The sequence below is a fragment of the Gobius niger genome (assembly GCF_951799975.1).
Source record: "Gobius niger genome assembly, chromosome: 6".
NCBI classification, from domain to species: domain Eukaryota; kingdom Metazoa; phylum Chordata; class Actinopteri; order Gobiiformes; family Gobiidae; genus Gobius; species Gobius niger.
In genome coordinates this window covers 19,125,612-19,148,325 of record NC_136857.1, presented here as the reverse complement: position 1 = coordinate 19,148,325, position 22,714 = coordinate 19,125,612, and the positions used below count along the sequence as shown (strand labels likewise).

At 41.2% G+C, this 22,714-nt stretch overlaps 2 protein-coding genes across 13 annotated transcripts in view; both read right to left on the bottom strand.

Moving 5' to 3' along the window:
* The window catches only part of LOC306963840 (potassium voltage-gated channel subfamily KQT member 2-like), a 33,602-nt gene extending 14,525 nt beyond the window's left edge, over positions 1 to 19,077 (bottom strand). For 2 of the 11 annotated variants that reach the window (XM_079557567.1, XM_079557568.1), the window contains exons 1-6: positions 18,481 to 19,067; positions 3,966 to 4,056; positions 3,771 to 3,897; positions 2,639 to 2,814; positions 1,756 to 1,881; positions 1,573 to 1,683 (exon numbers count right to left, since the gene is read on the bottom strand). In XM_079557567.1, the coding sequence (XP_079413693.1) occupies positions 1,573 to 1,683; positions 1,756 to 1,881; positions 2,639 to 2,814; positions 3,771 to 3,897; positions 3,966 to 4,056; positions 18,481 to 18,776 (927 nt within the window). In that variant the 5' untranslated portion in view covers positions 18,777 to 19,067. Of the gene's footprint in view, positions 1 to 1,572; positions 1,684 to 1,755; positions 1,882 to 2,638; positions 2,815 to 3,770; positions 3,898 to 3,965; positions 4,057 to 18,480 lie in introns of all 11 variants that reach the window. The other 9 variants (XM_079557569.1, XM_079557570.1, XR_013792928.1 and 6 more) reach the window with 8 other exon arrangements.
* A 576-nt stretch (positions 19,078 to 19,653) lies between these two features.
* The window catches only part of prex1 (phosphatidylinositol-3,4,5-trisphosphate-dependent Rac exchange factor 1), a 66,397-nt gene continuing 63,336 nt past the window's right edge, over positions 19,654 to 22,714 (bottom strand). For both annotated transcript variants that reach the window (XM_079557538.1, XM_079557539.1), the window contains 3 exons: positions 22,247 to 22,349; positions 21,775 to 21,842; positions 19,654 to 21,688 (listed from right to left, as the gene is read on the bottom strand). In XM_079557538.1, coding sequence (XP_079413664.1) covers positions 21,646 to 21,688; positions 21,775 to 21,842; positions 22,247 to 22,349 — 214 coding nt within the window. In that variant the 3' untranslated portion in view covers positions 19,654 to 21,645. The remainder of the gene's footprint in view (positions 21,689 to 21,774; positions 21,843 to 22,246; positions 22,350 to 22,714) is intronic.

The following is a 22,714-nucleotide window of genomic DNA, read 5'->3' as shown; positions in this document are numbered from 1 at the left end:
TCTGATTTGTAGAAAGCTCCTTTGTGAATTCCACGCGTAGTAATGCCGGCCGCAGGTAAACAAACTACTGTAGATCCAGTAACCGAGCAGATCACTCCGCCGCTGCATCGCTTACAACCAGGAAGCTGATGCTGTTCAAATATAAGTTATTTTAAATGTAAAATGGTTATATTCAAAAAATCAGTCAGTCAACAGACAGACATTTATATTGGTAGTCTGGTGTTACAAGTGATTTGCCTCAGGTGCACTGGGCTTGGGTCAGACTGCATTTAATGCAGGCTACTAGTTACCATAGATATGCACTAGCCTAGCACTAGCCTAGTGCCGCCAAACTCTTCAAATATAAGGACTGCATGAATAAAAAATAAAAAAAAATCCAGAAATCAACAACACTAAATAACTAGGAAATGAGGCCATGTCAAAAATCCTGAAATATCCCTTTAAAGCAGTACTAAGTAACTCATGCCCCCTAGAGGCCATAAGCGCCACTGCAGGTGTCATAGCATGTTGCAGATTTTTACTCATTGGTCTGTGAGAGCTGAGAGAAAAGACAAAGTGAGAGAGGGATATTGTGCATCCAATTACACAATGGAGACAATTTTCATCACTCAAACTTGGCTGTAAATACTGTTTAAGTGGCGCTAACCCGCAGTTAGCTTTGCCCGTTAGCCTGTTAGCTTCTTCTTCATGTTGCCATTGTGGTTTTCTGGCCAGAGACACCAGGGGGAGATGAAAGACCCCTCACTACACTGGACTAAACCATATACAACCAGGTAAAAAAAAAGATGTACATGTAAGTTTTACTAAAAGATACATGAAATGATCTCTAGTTAAGTCCAAACTATACATGATCCTGAACAAGTTGTGCAAAAGGTGTGCATGCTATTAAGTGAGGACCACTCAACTAGGACTTTATTTTTCTTTAAATTGTCACATCTGCTATGTTTTCTTGAAAATGTGTGAAAAAATTGCTAAAAACTGTCAATTTCCAACACACTGACAGCTGCTGGATATCGTTGCTTGTGTGAGAGACTGCTGACGGTAATGTGCTCAAATTTCAGGTGACGTGTTTTTACAGTTAAGGCTTCACGGAAACATCGGTAAATACAAGTGACGTGTCCCACAGGGATTATGTAAAGAGGGAAATAGTAGGTATTATGGACAGTATGCCACAAAAATGACAGGACACGTCGGCTGCTGTGGTTCTCTCCTGGATGCAGTGGCATATACTTTACTCCCAGATGTGTGGCCACCTGGAGTTTCACTGAATCTCCCCGGCGACTCATTAAAAACAGAATAACAAAGAAGGCTAAAGTTTTCCCTACAGCTGTGTGAAGAAAATAAGTAAAAATGTTGTGTAGAATTTTAGGTGGAGAGAGTTGAGAGGGAAAAGATTATTGCTGATTGTTTATACAGCAGCTCAATTTATTCTGGGTAATTATTCAAAAGCTTTTTCATACATTATCAAACAGTATGCTAAAGTCCTCTTCTATACATTTTCATTTTGCTTCATTTTTGCATATAGCTTAGAAATAATGATGCAATAAACTTTTCTGGATAATGATGACTTACAGCAGGGAGAGCAAAGAAGGCCACTCCGATCATACTGAACGCAGCCCCCAGCAGACGTCCATTCCACGTCTTGGGAACCTTGTCTCCATAACCTATAGTGGTCAGGGTGATCTGTGGGAGGCACAGACAGACACAATTTGTTAAACAGATTCAATACAAATCTTAATATCCTTTGCATCTTACCAGTCCCCACCACAGAGCATCGGCGTATGTCTCAAACTCCGCGTTGGACTCTTTCTCCACTGAATACACCAGGAAGGAGGCCAGGATGAGGCAGAGGAAGCCAATGTACCAGGCCGTGATCAGCTCCTGAGCGGGACAGACGGACATGTGACCTCTGAGAAATGGCAAAAGTGTCTCTGCTGTAACATTATCGGACCATCGTGCTGCCCTCTGTGGCTCGGAATGTTTCATAACAAGCTTTATTTCCCTGGGCTCCACAAATGAACCGCCCTTAACACTTCCATTCGGCTTCACATAATAGCGAACCCGACAAGAACAATTGCAGCTTGTTAGTGAGGAGAAGAATCTATTTTGAAACTCATTAGGACAAACCGAGAGATTCATTTTGCACTTATTTTCTCGACATGGCAGCTGTTTGTATCTACTACAAGGCAACGCGGTCTAGAACAACGACATCGTCTTAGTGTTTATAGCATGTGTTATATTTACTGCTGACATGTTTGTGAGAGCACCTTCCTAGAGTTCATCTTTGTCGTAAAGCCTGGTTTAAGCACTCATGTTGAGGGAGGGAGGGAGGGAGGGAGGGCGTAAATCTGTCATAGACCCACTGTGTTGTTGAATCCTTTGAAAGTTTTACTCAGGAAAGTAACTATTGCTCTGACTCAAACAAATAATTCAAAAACAATTGCTACAGCACATATACAAGAAGTGAATTTTTCTTTGATTATCTTGTTAAAATTAACTTTGTAGTTCCTTTTTGCATCCTCCACGTTTGTATATATATTTTACAATTTCTTGCCGACAACAACTAGTAGTTCACTCTTAAAAACACCAAAACATTCTGTGATTAAAAACAATTCTCATCCTAAAATATCCTGCTCACCTTGCTGTGAGCGTAGACCACAGAGCCCAGCAGTTTCCACGTGCCTCCTCTGCGGTCCATCCGCAGCATACGGAGGATCTGTAGGAACCTCAGACTCCTGATGGCTGAGGTGGCAAACACGTTCCCCTGAGAGCCAGCGGCCAACACAGACACTGAGGCGATCAGCACCATGATGTCTGTATTTCACAAGGACACAGCTCATTTAGTTTGTTTCTGGGGGCTAGATTCATCATAACATTTATGATCAGGTGCCAATTTAAGTAATGATAGTGGCTCTTTTTGGTGCAGTACCAGCGCAATATCCTCCAGATCGAGGCAAAATGGGTTGCAATTTGCAGTAGAGGAATATGTAAAATTATGCAACGAATGGGACATTGCTATTGAGCTTCAAGTACGTGATAGGAAATTGGAAAATATCTCTTGCCCTAGAGCTATGCTATATGCAACAGACACAGTTGTGTGAACTACTCATGCTTTTGCAATACCAGGTAAGTTCTCTTCTTTTGTTAGTTATTGATACAATATGAGCGTGATTGTTAAGTTGGCTGCTAGCTAAACCTACAGGAGCAGAGCGCACTACTGACTGAACAAATAAATTACGACTGTGTGGACTTTATTGTATCCAAAATCTAACTATTCTACACAATATAACCTCGATATTTCCACTCTGTAGGAATTTGTTATCACTTAAGGCCACACCGCCTTTGCTATGCCCGGAAACAGGTCCCTCTCCATTATTTTCTATGGGAGGATATCCAAGGTGTGTCTGGTAGCAACAGTTGCAATGAGGTGATTGGACAATGACCGTTTTGGGGTGGGATTTTGTGAAAGGTCAGTTTTGTCTGCGTTGTTTACTGTAAACCATCTACAGTTACGACAAAAGTATGGTGTTTTTCATAGATATGTGTTAGCAAAGGTAAATCAGAGAAACAGTCAAGGCTTACACACTGCAGAGTACCATTATGTGAGATGTAAGTCTCAGTTCCTCAGTTTTCCTATCATACCAACTGCATCAAACTAAAGTCTAAAGGATATACAGTATTTAAGTTATTGTTATGTTGTATTCAAGATTAGGACACAAACTGAAGAGACAAAATTCAAGGTCAAGCTATGACCAACATCCTTTCCTCACCTATGACACAAAAAGGCTTTCTGGCAAATTTGAGCCTGCCCCTCCATCCTCGGTAGCGACAGCAGCAGCCAGCAGCCCATATCCTGACAATATACTCCACTCCAAACACCACAATGGTCACTATTTCCTGAAGGACACATAACAGTGTTAACAAGTAAGAGATCAATGGAAGGGTAAAAGTACATGATTACATACCAGGATGTACAAGGCACTCTCTGAGTTGTCTTTGAACTCTCGGATGGTGGCGAACACAGACAGGATGAGACAGGAGAAGACCAGGAGAAAGCTGCAACATACAAGAATAAATGTATAATTTGCTCAGCATGCTATAATGTGCTCCATAATGCATCTGAGTCAAGGATCAAGTTTCTCGAAGAAAAGCATTAACAAGCAAGTTGATTCCCAGGGTCCATGGGCCTCTCCAGTTTACACCCATGCCACGATTCAGTTATCGCAGTATATTTGAGTACTGAACTACTAACAGTACAATGTGGTGATCCAGTCACATGTTGGCATAATATTTATCATTTTTCATTTGTAACTGCACAACTGGTGAAGAATATTTGAGTTTCCAGGCAGGTTGAATATCCATTCATCCAGTTTCTTCCACTTGTGCATCTCCGGGTCGTAGGGGCAGCCGTCGGCGCTGCCCAGATGACATAGCATCAGTCCCTATGGCTCCTCCTGCATTTCGTGGGTACAAAGAAGGACAGCCTGTTGGTCTCTCAAAAGGGGCTTCTGAACCGCTCTTTGTCTGACCCGTCACCTAGGTCCTGCTTGCCCTGGGAGACCCTGCAAGGGGCACAAAGACCCCGACAACAGAGCTCCCAGAATCATTCAGGTGTTCAAACCCCAACATCACGTTATGGTGGCAGTTCAAGAGGTTGAATATCTGTTGGCTAAAAACTGTGTAGAAAAATGTGTCTACCTTTGTATTTTGTGCAATTAAACCTAAAATGCACTGAAGGCATTCACACCTGGCATGTATACTTGACAGCAGTGCCAGGTCTGAACTGAAAATTGCGTCGGTGGCTTCAGCTAACAGCTCAGCTTTATAAAAGCCTAATGGGCTGAGTGTAATAATCATTATGAAGATGATATAAGTGTCAGGGTCTTAAGAAATGTGTTCTATGTACATTTGTTTGCACACAAACAACTATGGAACTCTATTAGGCTGAAAGGCTATTAAAGCTGTATTAGTAGTTGGTCTCTTGTTACCAAAACTCATTAGACCGAGTTCTACACAACAAGACCTATTACTTTACTTTCAGGGTGATATATACTCTGTACTGAGTGGTCAGAAAGGCTGTTTGGAACCTCTAGTAGATGATGGCAGGGGTAGGCAATTGCAAAATACAAAATATATATATATATATATATATATATATATATATATATATATATATATATATATATATATATATATATATATATATAATACATCATCATCATATCATATATGTATTAATGCGGTGTTTGGCAAGATATTATGAAAAAAATATGCTATCAGTATTATCCAAATTATTTGAGTACTTTATTTTGTATTTGGTCTCTAATGGGCTTTCTCTAATAGTATTTCTCAAAACCATCTTGAGGGCCCGACGTTGCCTACCCCTGATCTTAGGCTTGACAACTGTTACTCAGTGTAAATGTACTTTTGCATAAACCACAGTTATTGTGTCAAGTTAGGTCTTACTCATGAGGTCCTGACAACCTGTTTTGATAATGGTAGAGAGATACAGATGAAATTATGCTGTTCAGATGGTTGGCTGAGAGCATTATTCGTGCGCTGCACTGGACGCACATACACTATTAAGGTCGTAAAGTGGAGATAGGGTAGCGGGGCTAACCACAGGGACTGGCTTTAGAAATGTGTGCTTCTAAAGCCCAGTGCAGAGCTGAAACACTATACTGCGATAATGATGGATCAGGAGAGATGCAGTTCACATAAATCACAGGAAAGATAGCATGGAGCGACAGCCAGACAGACTTGGCAGTATCAGATGGTGAAGCTAACACTGCAGTAATGCCATGTACAAATATTAGCTGGCAGGCCAGATATGAACAAGAAACACTGTGTATAAAGAAAATTGATCACAAGTCACTGCCTGTATAGTTTCAGCAAGAAATAGTCAATGGCATTTGAGCACAACATAAACTTTCCACAGATTTCACTCTGTTTTGACTCCCAGATTCAATTATGAATCTACTTCTGAATCTCATCTGTAAAGTCAGCACTTAAACAGAGTTTTCCTACGCTTCATATCAAAGTATGCAGCCCAGTGAACTATATACTGTATTTCTGATTAATTGTTTTCTTGAAGTTGGAGGCTCGTCTGGGAAATGGTCTTGATCAGCACTTTCAAGTACACAAATACGAGTTTATCTTTGTATTTTAATGACTCGAGAAACACATACTGAGTGTGTCGGCTTAGAGAGCACTTTGTTCAAATGGCAGGACCTTGGCAGCCTCATAAATGGTGCTAATGAGCCGCCCACTGATGAGAGGACTCGTTCTGTCCCTGAAGCAGTCACCGACTCACCTGACAGTGGCTCCGCTCTGCTCCCACACTTCCTTAACTCAGGAAAAGCTACAGCAACAAATCAAGACAAAGATTGTTCTTTGTTCGGACAAACTATAGGCTACATGAGAAACATGTACATTTATATGTTGCTGTAGGATGCGCTTTCAGTGACTTCAAAAAAGACAGAACTCTATAAATGGATTTGAGTTACCTTAAGCTGCAAATGAGAATACATGTTTCACATTGTTGAAGAAACTTATCAAAATAAATTATGAAAAAAACTTGAAATATGTGCAACTTTTACATAGTGCAAAATGATTTTGTAATTGTAATTAAATCAGCATTACGATTGTTATATTAGTCAAACGTATTTGGGGACACAGCGACGTCATGTGTATGAAAAAACTTACTTAGTGACAGTGAGAAACTTGCAACCCTTCACAGGGTTTTCCAAGCAAGTCAATACTTGTGTGACAGTAAAATGTGCATGTAAAGCACTTTTTCTTATAGACTTCAAATAATTATCTTGTCTTTAAAGGGACTAGATGGAGTTTAAATTATGTATTTTCCTCTCCCTACATGTTCCAGCAATGTCCTAATGTGTAGAATGAGCCCAGTCTTTTAGCAGCAGTTGTGGTAACTGCTGCTAAAGACTGAACTGTCACTCAAAGAGTTGTTAATTTGAGTCCGAAGTGTTGTCATGCACGAGTATGCTTAATATAGAAACTGCAGAAATGCGTAAGACCTGAGGTGGCAGTAGTGAGTATCAAAATGACAACTTACTTCTAGTCCCTTTAAAATTGTCAAATAAAAAAATTCACAAATGTTTTGCTTTATCTTTAGTGTTTCAAGTGACCATAAATGCTCCTACCGTGCTGCATGTATGACAAGGTTTAGATAAGGAGAGACTTCAGGTCAGTTCATACAGAAGCATGTGACCATAACAAACCAGTCCTAGACTCTGCAGCACATGAGGGCCGTGAGAGTAAGTGAGACCCTCCTCCTGGAGACTCTGGAGACTGGCAGAACAGGGCTGCAGTGCTGGCACTGGGTCTTTAGTCTTTTCTATCCCCTCTCAGTGAATTCCTCCCTGTTTGCTGTGTGCTGGACTTTTTGCGGTCTAAATTTAGCGTGATGAGTGAGTCTGGGACGGTTGTTGTGCTGAGCAGAACAGATCGATGCTTCTTTATCTGCAGCTCAGAGGGAAACGCAGGCCTTTCTCCCTCCCACAACAACAGCACCCCTCAAATGGACTGATTTATGCCATGCTCCTCCTGAAGACGTCTCTGGCAAAGGGGATAGTCTGGTGCTTTCCACTGGTCTAGCATTATCACATGACTCAAGAAAGCTGTATTATTATTATATATTTTGATAAATATCTGATGAGATTTATTGGGGGAAGATTCAGTTAATTGAACCTTTTAAACATAGATAGGAGGCGCATTACTCTTGAGAACAGACTGGACATTTTTACTGCTAAACTAACAGAACATGTTTGTAAATCTCCAAAGTAAAGGATCAGCATAGATTCTCTCTTTCTCCTTCTGGGAAATCTAGGTTCCAAAAACTGATTTTAGCATGTTTCCCCAATCCAGCACATCAGTCCAAAACTGTTCCTGTCCACTAATTTACAAATAGCCACCATAGCCTTATCACTGTGACTGGAGTGTGTTACACACAAAAAACGCTATTCACCATAAACAATACTAACAACCTTCAGCTCTGAAAAACAGTATTTACAGCTTGCCCAGGAAGCAGCATGTTGTTTTAAGGTTCCACATTGAAACACACTGTCATGTTGAGTTAGACTAACTAGATTAGTACGGGATCAACTATAACACTAATCCAATAACATGTTTGTAGGAAGTGACCCTGTTGGAAACTAGCAAGTCTCCAGATGCAGTGTTCGCAGATTTATGATCTTTTGGTTTGCGTTAATGCAAGCTCTCGAAAGACTTTCAGCCACAGTCGCATAACAATCCTCTGACGGTGTACCACAGATGTTAATGGTCAGCCACTGACAGAGGAAATGCTGCTACTGTAAACATGAAACTCACGTTGTCGAAGTGCTAGAAAATTGACATGTTTAATATTGTGCAACTATACTTTGGATCGTATAACTTTTCAAACTTGGCTGTAAATACTGTTTAAGTGGCGCTAGCCCACAGTGCCCACTAGCTTCTTCTTCGTGATTCCATTGGTGGCTCCGACCCGGTTCAGGAAAGTTGTGCAGTTTTCTGGACAGAGACACCAGGGGGAGATGAAAGACCCCCCAATCATCCCATCAACACTTATATTACCACCAGTGGGACTACGAAAAGGATTTTCGCAAACAAGTTACTTAGTACTGCTTTAAGTTTTTATCAAATCGTGCCAAAAAAGACTAAATCAAACTAACTAATGAGGAAAATCATGATTAAAACTGAACTTGTGTCACCAATACCAAGCCTTTATGAATGTGTAAATCTCAGTCAGATGGAAGACCTTAGTGATTTCAATATATTTTGGCTTCTTGCGATGTGGATAAAGTGTCACCTAATACTGCAAAAACTATATCATATAAATATGGGCGGACTGACGGAGCATTGTCCTTGATCAAGCTTTGCCCTTGGAGACACCACAATACATCACCATGCTTTCCTGTGGGGATGTGCAAATATAACATCTATCCTCCATACTCATGACCCAGCCGTGCCAGGCACTCCCCCCAAAAAACTCTGTCCGATCCCCTCAGCATTTGGCAGCTCTCGTGTGTGTCCTATCCCTGTGGGTCTCAGGCTGGCCAGCTCAGCACAACACAGAGAAGTGGAGCGTGTCCTCAAGCTGCTGCTGAGGTGAATTACTTTGGGATACTTCACAGGGACATTCATTCTCATTTGTGTTTACCGATTGATCGTTTCCCCCACCCGTTTGTTTGCCATGATCAGTGCCGGGAATGGAGAATGTGTCCGACTCAGCATCGGGACCGCCGAGATGGGAGGGGCTAAAGATAAACTGTCTGTCAATTCTGTTTAGGAGTTAGAATGCTCTGTGTGTTCTACTTTTAGTGCTCACTTTGCTGCGTGAACCACATGAAATTTACACCAGGGTGATATAAGTTTGCCTTATTTAATCTGTGAAGTTATTAAATAGAAACTTCTAGATTTAAAAAAAATAAAAAAATATTAATTATTATTAGGAGGCACAGTAGAACAGCAGGTAAGCAAGAAGGTCCTCATGGGTTTGATTGTCAAGACTATGGAGGGGCCTTGTTTGGAGTTGGCATTAGGAATAGACCATCTGATTTCATCTGTCAAAAAGCCGATTGCACAAAATGGAATTATCAAACACTGACACTTGCTCAAAATGCACATAAAGCCAATAATCTTTTGCATGTCACATGGGAATGCACACCTGTACACTTATTTTGGCAAACTCTCCATGATTTTGGGTTGCAGGATTCCATTAAATGCATCGCTGTGCACCACACAAACAGCCCTTCCAAATAAATATCACAACCCACTCCTTCATCTCTCTAACAATCACTAACAAAATATATTTTTCAAAACTGGAAAAACAAAAAGGTTACACTTTACTTTACACTACCTTTATATCATCAACCTTTATTGCAGACACGAGGTCCAACAAAACAAATACATTGATTGTACCAAACTAAATTTAGTACAATGTAATCTGCTTTATATCATTCTGAACTAACGTGTACCTATGTACTATATACACAATGGAATAATGTGTATTGGTACTACTTTGGAGGTACCTTTTGTAGTCAGCGTAGGGTTAAAGTTAGGTTCCTATGTCTTGTTGCAGTATGTACCTCCAAACTACACATACATATTATTCCATCTGTATGAAACACATGTACAAGCTATTACACACTGTTACACAGCACATTACATTGTACAAAATTTGGCAGGTACAATGTATCAAGGGTAGTGTAAAGTGTTACCAACAAGACAGCCATCATCACCCACTGGATTAAGTTAATAACATATCACAAATCAATAGACAAAAACATTGCTCACAAAGGAAAGCATATATCAGCCTTCATTGCAACGTGGACCCCATTCATAGATCATCATAGATCACCACCAAACCGCTTATGAAGAATACTAGTGTCCTTAGTGTCCGTGGCAACACATGATCATTTCATTTACTTCTCTTTGCAAGTTTTCTTTAATTTAACGTCAGCCTCATTTAGCTTAAGTTCATTATACAGAAACCTCCTTTCGCTTTGGATTCCATTTGTCTTTTGTTCAATGTCCCCTTTTTATGTAAATACGCACCTTGCATGTCCATCACCAAAAAGATGTTATTTGAATTGTAAAAAGTCGACAAGTTTAATGTAAGTATAGAGTATGTATTGTATTGTAATTGTTTCATAACTGAAAAATGTGTAGCTCATATGTGCAATGGTTTCCAGGACTGTACTGTTTGACCTACTAACTGTAAACCATGACCTAATCTATGAGCATTAATGATGCAGGAAGCCTTGTCAATAACAGGCAGACTGCTGTGTGGAATGTTGTGTCTATATAGAATAACCTTACTGGATGCAAAGGGAAGAAAAATCCAAAGGCTTAAAATAGCAGACGTCACAACCAAGCCACAAAGGAACTTTTAGAAGCATTGTAATGATTATCTAGTGATATGAATATCACAAATACGCAGGCTCCCGTTGCACACAAACACAGGTTTTGCATTACAGATATATAAGGATTTACAGAAACATCCACCCCACAGTAATAGAAGAGACAGGTCTGTGTGCAGAGACAGAGGGAGGTGTCCTGAACAGCCCCAGAGTGTACACAACAGTTCAGGAGCTCCTATTCCACTATGGAGCCGATCACAGGCTCCACAGACACCACAGAACTCAACACCGGGGATATCAGAGCGCAGACCAGCAGGACCATAGTCAGGGACAGGGCATTTCAGGTCTGACTGTCCCGGGACCAGTTTATATCTACACTTATAACAATACAGTTTTACAAATGGAAGAAAGCAATAATGTCTTTTCATTGAGATTCATCTCTGGACCAAAGAAGAAGCCGTTGCTGCAGATTGCCATCCACTTTTCCGTCAGTCATTCCCAGGGAACATGTGGTTACCTTCACTGAGAGCAATGCGTGTGGATAATGAAATGCTAAGTACTTTGGGTATCTCGAAGTGCACAACAAAAGTGACATTTTGGAGGAATGGAATCTGTCAAGAAAAGTCAAATGAAAGTGTCTTGCGTCTTGATCTGTACACTCGCTCAAAGAAAACGTGTGTGTGTGTGAAAAGTCTAAAATAACAGCATTGACATTCAGCGTATTGCATCCCACTTTATTTTGAAAGAACAGCCTATCTTTTTAGAGCGATCACATCCTGAGGTAAATAAATAAATTGTCAAAGCTGTCTGGATTTCCAAATGCCGTCTTCAATGTGTTGATAAGCGCAAAAGAGGAGACCTGACCATTTTATAAATCAGCCAGGAGACACAGAGAGATGCACTGATGAAGAGAGAGTGTGGACAATGAATAATACATACTAGAGGGAAATGTAGCGGGGGCTAAACCTCGGCCCAGAAGCGGCTCACAGAGAACTCAGGGTGACTTTACTCATTCCATGTTTGCTACCTGCACTTGTACTACTGCAGTAACCTCGGGACAGTGGAGTATGCGATATCTGCACCTCTGCTAACACAAACACATAGCGGTGAGGGTGTAATATTTCCTGTAGAGACAGAAAAAGTCCCTATGAAGCCAGTGTTGTTCGATTTGCGCTTTCTCCATAGACGCTGTCCTTAGCTGACATGCAAACTCGTTTCACTACAAGCTTCAGGCATATAGCATCAACAACAGCATGTAAAACGAATGCGATGTATGTCCACTTCCTGCCACATTCCAAGGTAATGTGACTCCCCAGCTCTGTGTGTCAGTAACATTAACCTTCACAGTTGAATGAAAGCTTTTTCTTCGCAGCTGAGTTTTTTTTTCTTTCTTTCTTTTTTTAAACACGAGAACGATCCAATGGACAGAGAAACAGAAACCAAACAACCCATAGTTAGTGCATTTGAACCATATAACACAGGGCTGGGTGCAGTTAAATGGGAAAAAGGCTAGGGCTAAGAACCAAAAACTTGTACCTAAGTCAAGAAAGTTATTTGGTTGTCCCAGTCAAAGAAATTATAAACTATCCAGTAACAGAAAAGTAAAATAAATAATAGTGTATGGACATTATCGTGCTGTGGTTGTCGATGTAGTCATACAACCTTGTGAGTATGCCCGGAAGCTGAGTATGTCAGGCTAAGATGGGAGACAGTGAGGGAATACCAGAAAGCTAGTGTGAGTGATGTGTGAGTGTGCCACCACCGAGTAAAAGAAAAATGGTTCCTGAAGTGAAGTGCATTGGGTGACTAGTGTTATGTGAAAAGTAGAATAGCATGCTTCCCATAGATAATGATAGGTGAGTAAGTAAGTGCTTTATTTGTCATTGTACAAGCGTACAACGAAATTGTGTTCACACCGCCACTGTGCGTCAACCTGACCAGCATGTCTTTGGAGGTAGAGGAAACTGTAGCACCCGGAGGAAACCTGGCTGGCTGCCTGCAGTCCTTCCCTGATCATCTGAAACGGTGCAGCGCCTCCTGAGTTTGTCCCTGTTTCAGAGCGTGGTGTCCTGCACTGGTCAGCTCCACCTCTTCCTTCCTCTTCCTCCTGTGCAGCTCCCCCTCGCTCCCTCCACCCCACAACAGACTTTCAACATCTTCTGGGAAGAGGTCAGCAGTTCATCTGTTTTATTCACCAGTGGCATGTGTGGCTTAGCTGTGAGTCTCGCCTGGATACCTCCTCATTTGTCCCTTTTTTGTTTCCTGTAGCTCCTCTTGTGACGCCACTGTGCTGCAGGCGTGGGGGGCTCTTGGTGGCACTTCAGTGTCTCAGAAAAAGAAATGTATAGGTCTCAAATGGGTTTAGCTGATAAGCTAGCTGTTCACTTTTAAAAAGCTGCTTTCTTCGGGACCATTATGGACTCTTTGCAGTAAAAAAAAAGATTCCACCGAACCCCACAAAAACATGGCAAACAATACAGGTCGCCATGACGATAAATTCAGTATAAGTGATAACATATAAATAAATATTGTTGAGGTACTGGTATCATACACCAAGTATTGTTATATTACCATCTTTTTTGTTTTAAAGGTATCCAGCTCAACCATATCGCCACAAAAAATACACATCTTGACAAGTCTGCCAACTCCCTTTTTACCTCAAACTATCACTTTTATCATTATCTGAATTATTCAAATGCAGAAGACATCTGCAGTCAAAAACTGTTTTGGATTTCGCTTCTGTCCCCAGTGTCCCCCTGTGTAAAAAGGTTAGTTTGGCTGGCAAAGATTTAAAAAAAATAAACATCTACAATACAATACAATTTAATCTTGCAGTCTAGCTAGCAGAGCATAGCACAGTCGTGTATTTCAAAAAGTTAGTAACTGTAGTTACTAAATACAGTAAGAGAAAGGTTTCCAGTTCAGCACCTGCTTTAATTCATCACAGTGACTCAACTAGGTTCCACATACAAAATCTATCATTTTGACCTACACACACTCATAAACCTAACATTAGCCCCTGGGATCCACCAAAACATTACATGGTCTCCAAAAAGAAGGCCAGCATGAGGTGCAGTTTGGAGGAGGATGTTTTGAGTGAATAATTCAGGAGTTTTGGCCTGGCCCACTGTGTGAAAGTGTGTTTTCACGTTATAGCAGTGTTCTTTGGGGCGTCCTGTCCCAGGGGTTGGGGGTAGTGGGGGTGGAAGTGCTGTGCTGTGGGTTCCTTAATGCTTGGGCCATTTCTGCTGCATACAACAGAGCACAGAGGATGAATGAGGAAGATACAGACTTCATCGAAAGGAGAAGAAACTAAGGGAGAATTGCAAATTAAGTGTGTCATGCTTGGGTAATCCTTCCAGTGATGTCTATTCTAAAAATGTCTCATGAGCATCGTGGTTTTCTGCTGTATTACTGTATTTAGCTTCTAGGCCAAGAAAGCACACAATTTCCAGCAGTCCAAAAGCAAGTGTGTAGTATATTTTTTGGCCAATGGAAGCACAAATCCCATTTGTCATCAATGTTTTGGGTATTTGGAGTATCGACCAGCGACAATAGCAACGGGTAAACAAGCAGCAACCTCCCTCTCTCTTGTTACAGCTGTGTTTTTTTGTGCCTTTTTCTGCTAACTGCATTTGTAGTGTCTGTGTTCCACACTGGATACTTTTGTATATCTTTGCCGTTTTTTTGTGAGGTTCAATGGATTTTTACTGCAGAGAGTCCGTACTAGCCATGAACAGCTAGCTTGTGAGCTTAAGACATTTCAGACCTACAAATTTCTTCTTCTGAAAAACTGAAGAGGGACCAAGAGCCCTCACACCTACAGCACAGTCGAGGCATCACAAGAGGCACTACAGGAATAAAAAAAATGACAAATGAGGAGAAGATAGTAAAAGATTGTTATGGAGCGGAGGGAGCTGTGCAGGAGAAAGAGGAAGGAGGAGGTGGAGGAGCTGACCAGTGCTGGACACCACGCTCTGAAATACCCAGGAGGTGGTACACCGTTTCAGAGGGGCACTTAAGGCAGTACTCCGGTTTCCCCCTACCTCCAAAAACATGCTTTAAAGGAATTAGGCCACCGTTTTTACATACTGAGATATGTTCTTACCTTAGCTTTGACGAGTTCTTTAGGACCTGTCTGGTCTTCCGCCGTGCCTTCTATCACGTAAACACAGCGCAGACGGCGTTAGCATTTAGCCTCTCCCCCTCTCCAATATAGCTCCAAAACAGGTCAAGATAGAAGCTACCAAGCTCTTACAATATAGTTCCCCCTTTTATCCGCTTAGAAAATCCACATTGTGTAATTTTGTGTAATTATACTTTGTAGTGTAACACTTCACGTAACCATATTTAAATAGGGAAAACGTGGAAGAGCTTGGTAGCTTCTATCTTGACCTGTTTTGGAGCTATACTGGAGAGAGGGAGAGGCTAAATGCTAACGCCGTCTGCGCTGTGTTTACGTGATTGAAGGCACGGGGGAAGACCAGACAGGTCCTAAAGAACTCGTCAAAGCTAAGGTAAGAACATATCTCAGTATGTAAAAACGGTGGCCTATTCCTTTAAGTGGGGCACAAACTGGACAGTGGGCAGCTGGTCACATGACAAAGAACAGACAACCATGTCTTGTAGAAAATACAATCATGCATTTGGATGATGGGAATTGCATCCGGACAGAGTACCATAGATAACATGTGCATTGTGGGCAAAGCAAGATAATCTAAATGGCATAAATGTGCTGTACTCTACCACACACATTAAGTTAGATCCATCTCTGTTGTCTTTCAGGCTGATATAATGGCTTTGCAAACAGAACTAACTAATCACATACATGCTTTTATAAGGAGACACTAGAGCTCACATGTAGATAAATACTGGAAATGGGTGAACAATACAGTGAATCAAAATCATAATCACACTCACTATTAGCAAATAAAGCCTACATGGCTCTCCACAAGGACAACATGTCTTGTCTTTATTAGTGTTAAACAATTAATCAAAACTGCAATTCTAATAACCCAAGTTAGCCAAGTGCAAAGACTGTAGTTATTTAGATTAAATAATGTCTTTGAAATCAGTCTCTTTTGAGATCAGTCTTCAATGATTTATCATTTATGAACCCATATTACTCTGTGGTATATACTTCTGCAAACATGTTCTGAAATCCATGTTCTGGTATTACATTTCTTCACTCATGCTTTTTTGCTTTTGAAGTTATTTAGGATGTGCACTCTAAAGTGAGTATTTCTTTAGTGTTATTCACACATATAAATCACAATTGCAATATAAGTCAGGATAAAATTACTTTTTATCTGTCTATGAGGTTTCATTGTGTACAAGATCTGTTAGCAGTTCATATGTTAGACTTTTCTCAACACTGCAAGCGGTGCTGTTTCACATGAGCTTGGTGGGGTTTATAAATAGGAACGTCTGGGCTAAATCTAAAGAAAATGAAGGGATAAATCATAATTGAGCTTATCAGATATAAATGTTATAATTGTTGAGCCCTAGTATACAACGCCATAAACTTAAGGCACAGCAGTCAAGCTAAAATAACTTAAAAATTGAAACATGCACCTTCGATCCTTTCAGATTAGTCAACATGATAAACAAACAGTACTTCACCTCTCATACGCATATCATGGAGCTTAGGGCGCTTAAACTTCCTAGGTGCAATTATGTAACACACTGATTGTCCTTGTACATTATTCACACTGTTGTCTGCTTTTTGCTATGACTCATTACTTTCATTACAATCTTTTGTTCGTACTGCCACCGAGCTGCACTTATGTTAGAAATCTGCTCTCTGTTAATCAATGGCACAAGGCGCTTCTGTATTTGCTCATGTCTTGATATCTAAAACTGACTAAGCATTTTCCATCCAAAACACCTCAGTATCTCACAGAATGAAAAATGAGTATATTAGCCTGCACAGTATAGTAGTTTAATTCCATCTGGCTGGTGCATGTGTGCGGACTCAGCTCAACTGCAGCAATGAGTGGAGGAGCTGTCCAGTGCTGAAACCCATTCACTTTATTCTACCGTGTCCGGGGTCTGCTGTGTCAGAGGCAATACTGCTTTGAATGTGTCCATACAAGTCCAAGCTGGTTTGGGCTTGTACACAGCCTTTCCCAAGGCTTTAATGTAATACTGTCATTAACAGCATAAAAAGAGGTTGCGGTAATTTATGACAACACCATGCCAAAATAAATAAGCTGCTGTCTGTGAATTTTTATTAACAACATTTTGCAAACTAGGGAATTTGCGCTGTATCCTTTATTTCTCTCTTTCTTTTGTATAAGAAAAAAAAAGCACCATATAATTTGATGTTCAACACCAGCACAGGTGTAATCTATGGTTTCCTCGCCTGCTTCAGTAGCACAGAGACCAAAGACAAAGTATTTATTAAAGCCTCTTTGACAAGATAGGGGACATGCTTTGTGTATGTATGAGCTAAAGACATTTGAGACCTACAAATGTCTTCCTCTGAAATTCTGAAGAGGCACCAAGAGCCCCTCATCTGCAGCATAGTGGAGGCGCTACAGGAAACAAAAAAGGGACAAACGAGGAGGTATCCGGGCAAGACTCACAGCCACACATGCCTTCTATCCCTACTATTGTTCTCGATAATGGACATAGGAGAATAAAACAGATTAACTGCTAAACACTTCCCAGAAGATGGTGAGAGACTGTTGTGGAGTGGAGCCAGCTGCACAGGATGAAGGGGAAGGAGGAGGCGAGGGCTGACCAGTGCAGGACACCACGCTCTGAAACAGGGATAAACCCAGGAAGCGCTGCACCGTTTCAGAGGAAACTGAAGGCAGTCAGCCAGGTTTCCTCCGGGTGCTACGTTTTCCCCGACCTTCAAAAACATGCTGGTCAGGTAAGCCCACAGTGGCGGCGTGGCTCAGTCGCCGTGGCTCAGGACTAACACCTGAACACTTGTTGTACGGTTGTCCAATAACAAATAAAGCACTTACTTATTTACATTAATGCTGTGAATATATTGTATTTTTACAATGTAAAGAATAAAATATTGCACTAGTTCAGTAGTGCCATTGTTATCCTTGCGAAATCCATTGCAGGTCAATTTGTTTTATGCACACAGTGTACAGTACAGTGTTCGGCTTTGCACAGTCAAAAGAGGGGGTCTTTGTAGGAGCATATTCAATACAAAAATAGCCGGTTTGTGACCACACAACTTTGATTCAAATCAGTATCACGGTATATAGGCCTACAAAAACCCTATGTTGCCACATTAGGCTTATCTTTCTCCATCTTAAATTGTAAAACCAGACCATTACCCAGACATACAAATGTCTTTTATGTCCGCGTCCCACCGTTCTCCCCACATACTGTAGTCAGCTGTGTCATGAGTAGCTGGGAGCAGATGAGGTGGCTGTGCGGAGAGTAGTGTCCTGCGGGCGGAGTGCACCTATCCCAGCCTCCATCAGATACAGCAGCCTGGCAGCGTGACAACTTAACCCCTACTGCGCCATACTACCCATCAGTTCTACGCTGCCAAAAATGACAGTCAAAAACGTCCCATTCAGGAAAGCAGACAACTGACAGCCATGACACAGACAGGTGCAAAACTTACACATAAGCGTGGTAGATGAACGCCCAGCCCCGCGGTCTTTCCAGCGCGTTGTACAGGAAATTCTGGAGTTTGCGATAGCTGGCATTCTTTTTGGATGGTCGGGGTCTGCCGCCTGAAATGCTTGCTCGCGGTTTGCAGAGGATGCTGGACCGCTTGGTGCTATCTGTAGCCGCAATGAGCAGCGCCCCGTCCCGGCTGGACTCCGGAGCAGAGGGGTCCAGACCCACGAAGCCCACCTGCTTCTTCTCTCCGGCCGACGCTGGGTAGACCCCGCCGTTGAGCGCCTTCTTCACCATGCTGCAGCGGGTTTAGAGTCCGTGCCCTCGCCGCGTGGATGCATCACTCCAGCCGCTGGAGTCAGGGGTGTGAGCTGGGTGTGTGTTAGAGCTGGTCCCGCTACTAACAGTGTAGCCCCCGAGAGAAAGTAACTGCACCGCGCACGCTGCCTTCCGCCGGGCTCCTTCTTCCGGCCGCTTTACGCACAGCAGGAGAGAAGGGGAAGGTTCGGGATTTCTGCTTGAGTTAATCAGTAAATGACATCTGCTACCGACGGGAGAAAGTGCTGAGTACCAGGGGCGGAACTATGCAACAAACTGAGTCTGCATTAAGAACACAAAGTGACAACAGGAAAAAAGAAAAAATGGGAAAAAACAAAAACAAAATATAGGCCTTTAAACAGACCACAATTTAAGAATCCAAGCTCTAAAGTCAACTTTATCATAATAAAGATTTAAGTCAGAAGTAGGGCAAACATTTTAATACACATGAAGTGTAATATAATGATCAGTGCACTGTGATGTTGCATTCTCCTATAGTGAAGACCTCAGGAAGACGAGCTTCACCCCCAGTTTTCTTTGGGGAGAAGCTGCTCTGATTGAAGCTCTCATACAATATTCAGATGTGCTGCCGTGAACACTCTGTGCAAACTGTGTCAAGGCTTATGTTGTCATTTAACAGTGAAAGAAGGCCTACACATACATATGCAAAACATATGCCTACTTAGCCTAGTATAATAGATAAACACCCCTACTGTAATGGTGTAGTCACAGAGGACATGTTTAGTGCAATACCTGTGTTCTTGATAAGTAAAATTAGACAGGTGCATTAATGCAAAGACCGATATAACTCCTGCATTGGACGAGTAATAAACAATAATCATATTGTGAACATTTTATTACTATATTGTTAAGTTCCATTTACAATTATCATTTTAGAAAGATTCAACCAAGTTTCTTTGTACAGTTATTTTCAGGCAAAAAAAAAATTGCAAATAAAAGTATATACAACAATTCAACATTAGAATCATGTCAATACAAACATAATTGGAGACTACTTGTCCATGCTGCAGTCATTAGCTCAGGTCTTATACAGGACCAGCTTGACTGTTTAAATTAGGAGCATTTGGAGAAAGAGGTGGGCTGACTGGCCATGATTGTGCACCAGGATGAGAACTAAAAGAAATAAGTTAAAGCGGTCTGAGTGACTAATGGATGCAGCATGTGAACCGGAGTCCATCAACTTTCGAATATTTGTCAGTAAAGTTATGTTCATATGAGAAACAACCGCTCAGTCAACAAAACAAAAACAAAATATGTTTAATAGACTCTACATAATCTGCATAAAAATAAATCCAGTTTAAGTTATAAGATTGTAAGACATGGCTTTGCACTTTTATTTACAAGCAATTAAAATCTTCAGTCCCTTTTGTTGAAACATCCAAAGAAGTACGCTTTACAGATTTGTTTTCTAACACTGACTTGATAAAACCATTGGTTTGTACTGATTTAAGACCTCGTGTAAACAGACAGTATCATAGAAGAGCAGGCAAAAGTGATTACATTATCCATACCATCATGTTCTTCCGACATGCAACGTGAATGCTAAGGATGTTTCAATAATCCCCATTGGTCACATCAGCCAATTTTAAAATGCCAGTCATAGGTGTTTAAGCTAGTTAACAAATATATTAATATTTTTTACAGTTACTTTGTCTCTAGGCCAATAAATTACAATGTACAACATGCTCAGCTAATCTATAATAAAATTCTCAATAATTTGTCTTGATTTTGTTGTCTCAAATAAAAGTAAAAGAAGATGACTTTTTTAACGTATTATCAATGAGAGCTTGATCAGAAACCTTTGACATTAATGACCATGTTTATAAAAATCATTAAAACACACAGTAAACGCAGTGGTCACTTGGGTGTGTTTGTGTGTGTGTGTGTGTGTTTTTTTTACATTTTAATTTTTAAAACAAAATTAAAAGAACCACTTCTGTATTTCTTAAGTCTTTGTTACAAATTGGTTAAGTTGGAAAACCTTCTTTTTTCATCTCAAGACAAAAATCCTTCCAGAAAGCACACAGACTCCCTAGAGCTCCCTGAAGATGAATGCAACATTTCCTGACATCATCTAAATAAGACATAAATAATAAGAAACACAGGCTGCATGCCATTGGTCCTATAAATACAGTTCAATACATCGGCTGGAATGCTTTAGATCCTTAGATACCTGAAATAGTACAGTGAGGGGCGACAGGCTCCATCTTGATTTAATAAATAACTATCCTTCATATGGAGTGCAGTAATACAGTACTCACACTAAGCCTACAGTAATTGCACAGTCAACACATGCAACGGGCCGCCCCCTGCCCTCAGCCATCTATCCAGTCATCTCCCATGTGGCCTTCATTCCCTACATCCTTTCCTCTTTCTAAATCTAAAACGTCACAACGCATACATGAACAACAGAGCTTTCAAGTAATCAGAGGGTCCGAACATAGAGCCCTGATGCATGCCAAGTCCAACAAAGAGAAGTAAGACAGCTTTGTTTTGCAGTCCGATGAAAAATGAATATCTGTGGATGAGAGCGCACAACAGGTAAATGAGTTGATCCAGCTATAATTCCATCTTCTGCTCATAACTTGCACTTTTCTCTTCTTTGGGGAGTTAAGTCCAGTGGAGGTACTTGCATGAAGTTAGCGCTCAAATACGATGTGACCATTTTTTTGCTTCTGTGCCACATTTTTCATTTGTGGCGCCTTGTAACAATTCTCCAAATATCTAGTGGTTCCATGATGGTCAGGTCCCTGTGCATTTGGGGTTGGCAGTGACTTTTGATAATAAAAGCTGCTCTCCTGCTTCAGTCTCTGTTCTTCTGAATCTTTTAAAGTTCCCCATCAGACGGCGGCAAACACAGCTTGAAAAGCCTGTAGAAAGAGGGAAGATCTGATAAGCAGATGGTGACTTAATAAGCTGCTAAATGGCGTGGGGCTGAAGTGGTTGGATACAGTACCTTGGAGCTGAGGGAAGCATCTCTTCCATTACCTTTCGGTTCCTAGCAGAGAGCTCCACTCGTGCTCCCTGATAGAAGATGGAGGAGATGTGGTTAATTTAATTGGAGTTATAGTGCTTCTATATGCAGTATATGTGGATGAGTACAGAGGACACTTTACACACAGTACCATGGTGATTTGAACAGTAAAGACAACGTAATAGGAGTGAATATACATTGTTTTTGTTGTTCTTTTTAATCAGCCATCAAAGTCACACATGCAGAAAAAGACAATGTCCATTTGTGTTGAATAAATTAATAATACAAGGTACTTATTTTTTGGGGTATTTAACCTGGAAACTGAGATTCCTAGTGACATTCTAAGCCCTAGGATGTCACAAGCAATCTCAGTTTCCAGAGAAATACACATGTATATGATGCTAGCTGCAGTGAGTGATTGATAAAGTAAAATAGTGCATTGAGTGAAACGTACCTGTTTGCGCATGATGTCCATGGTCTGCATGAGGCAGCGAGGCATAAGGCCGTGGTTTCTGGCTAAACTCATTGCCTGCTCCAGTGTCACACTCAGAGTACATCTGGACAAACCAAAAACCATGATTAATAGGTGGTCTTTCCTGGTTTACAAATCTTTTCCAGTCAAAGAGTAGCATAACACACATTATAGGAACTTATAGGAACATTATAGGACTTATATGACCTTAAAAGGAGATGGATCTCAAATGGCAAGAGTTAGAGGGGTGGTTTAATGACGGGAATCCCGCTCTTGTAAGTTCAGACTGTCATTGTGTCCTTTGGCAAGACATCCACCCACCTAGCCTGTGTAAATGTGGCCTGTGAGTGGTTGATCAAAGACGCTGATGGCGCAGAAAGACAGCCAACTCTGCTGCTGAGGCTAGACATACACTCAGCCTATCACCACTGGCTGAGGAGAGTGAAGGAA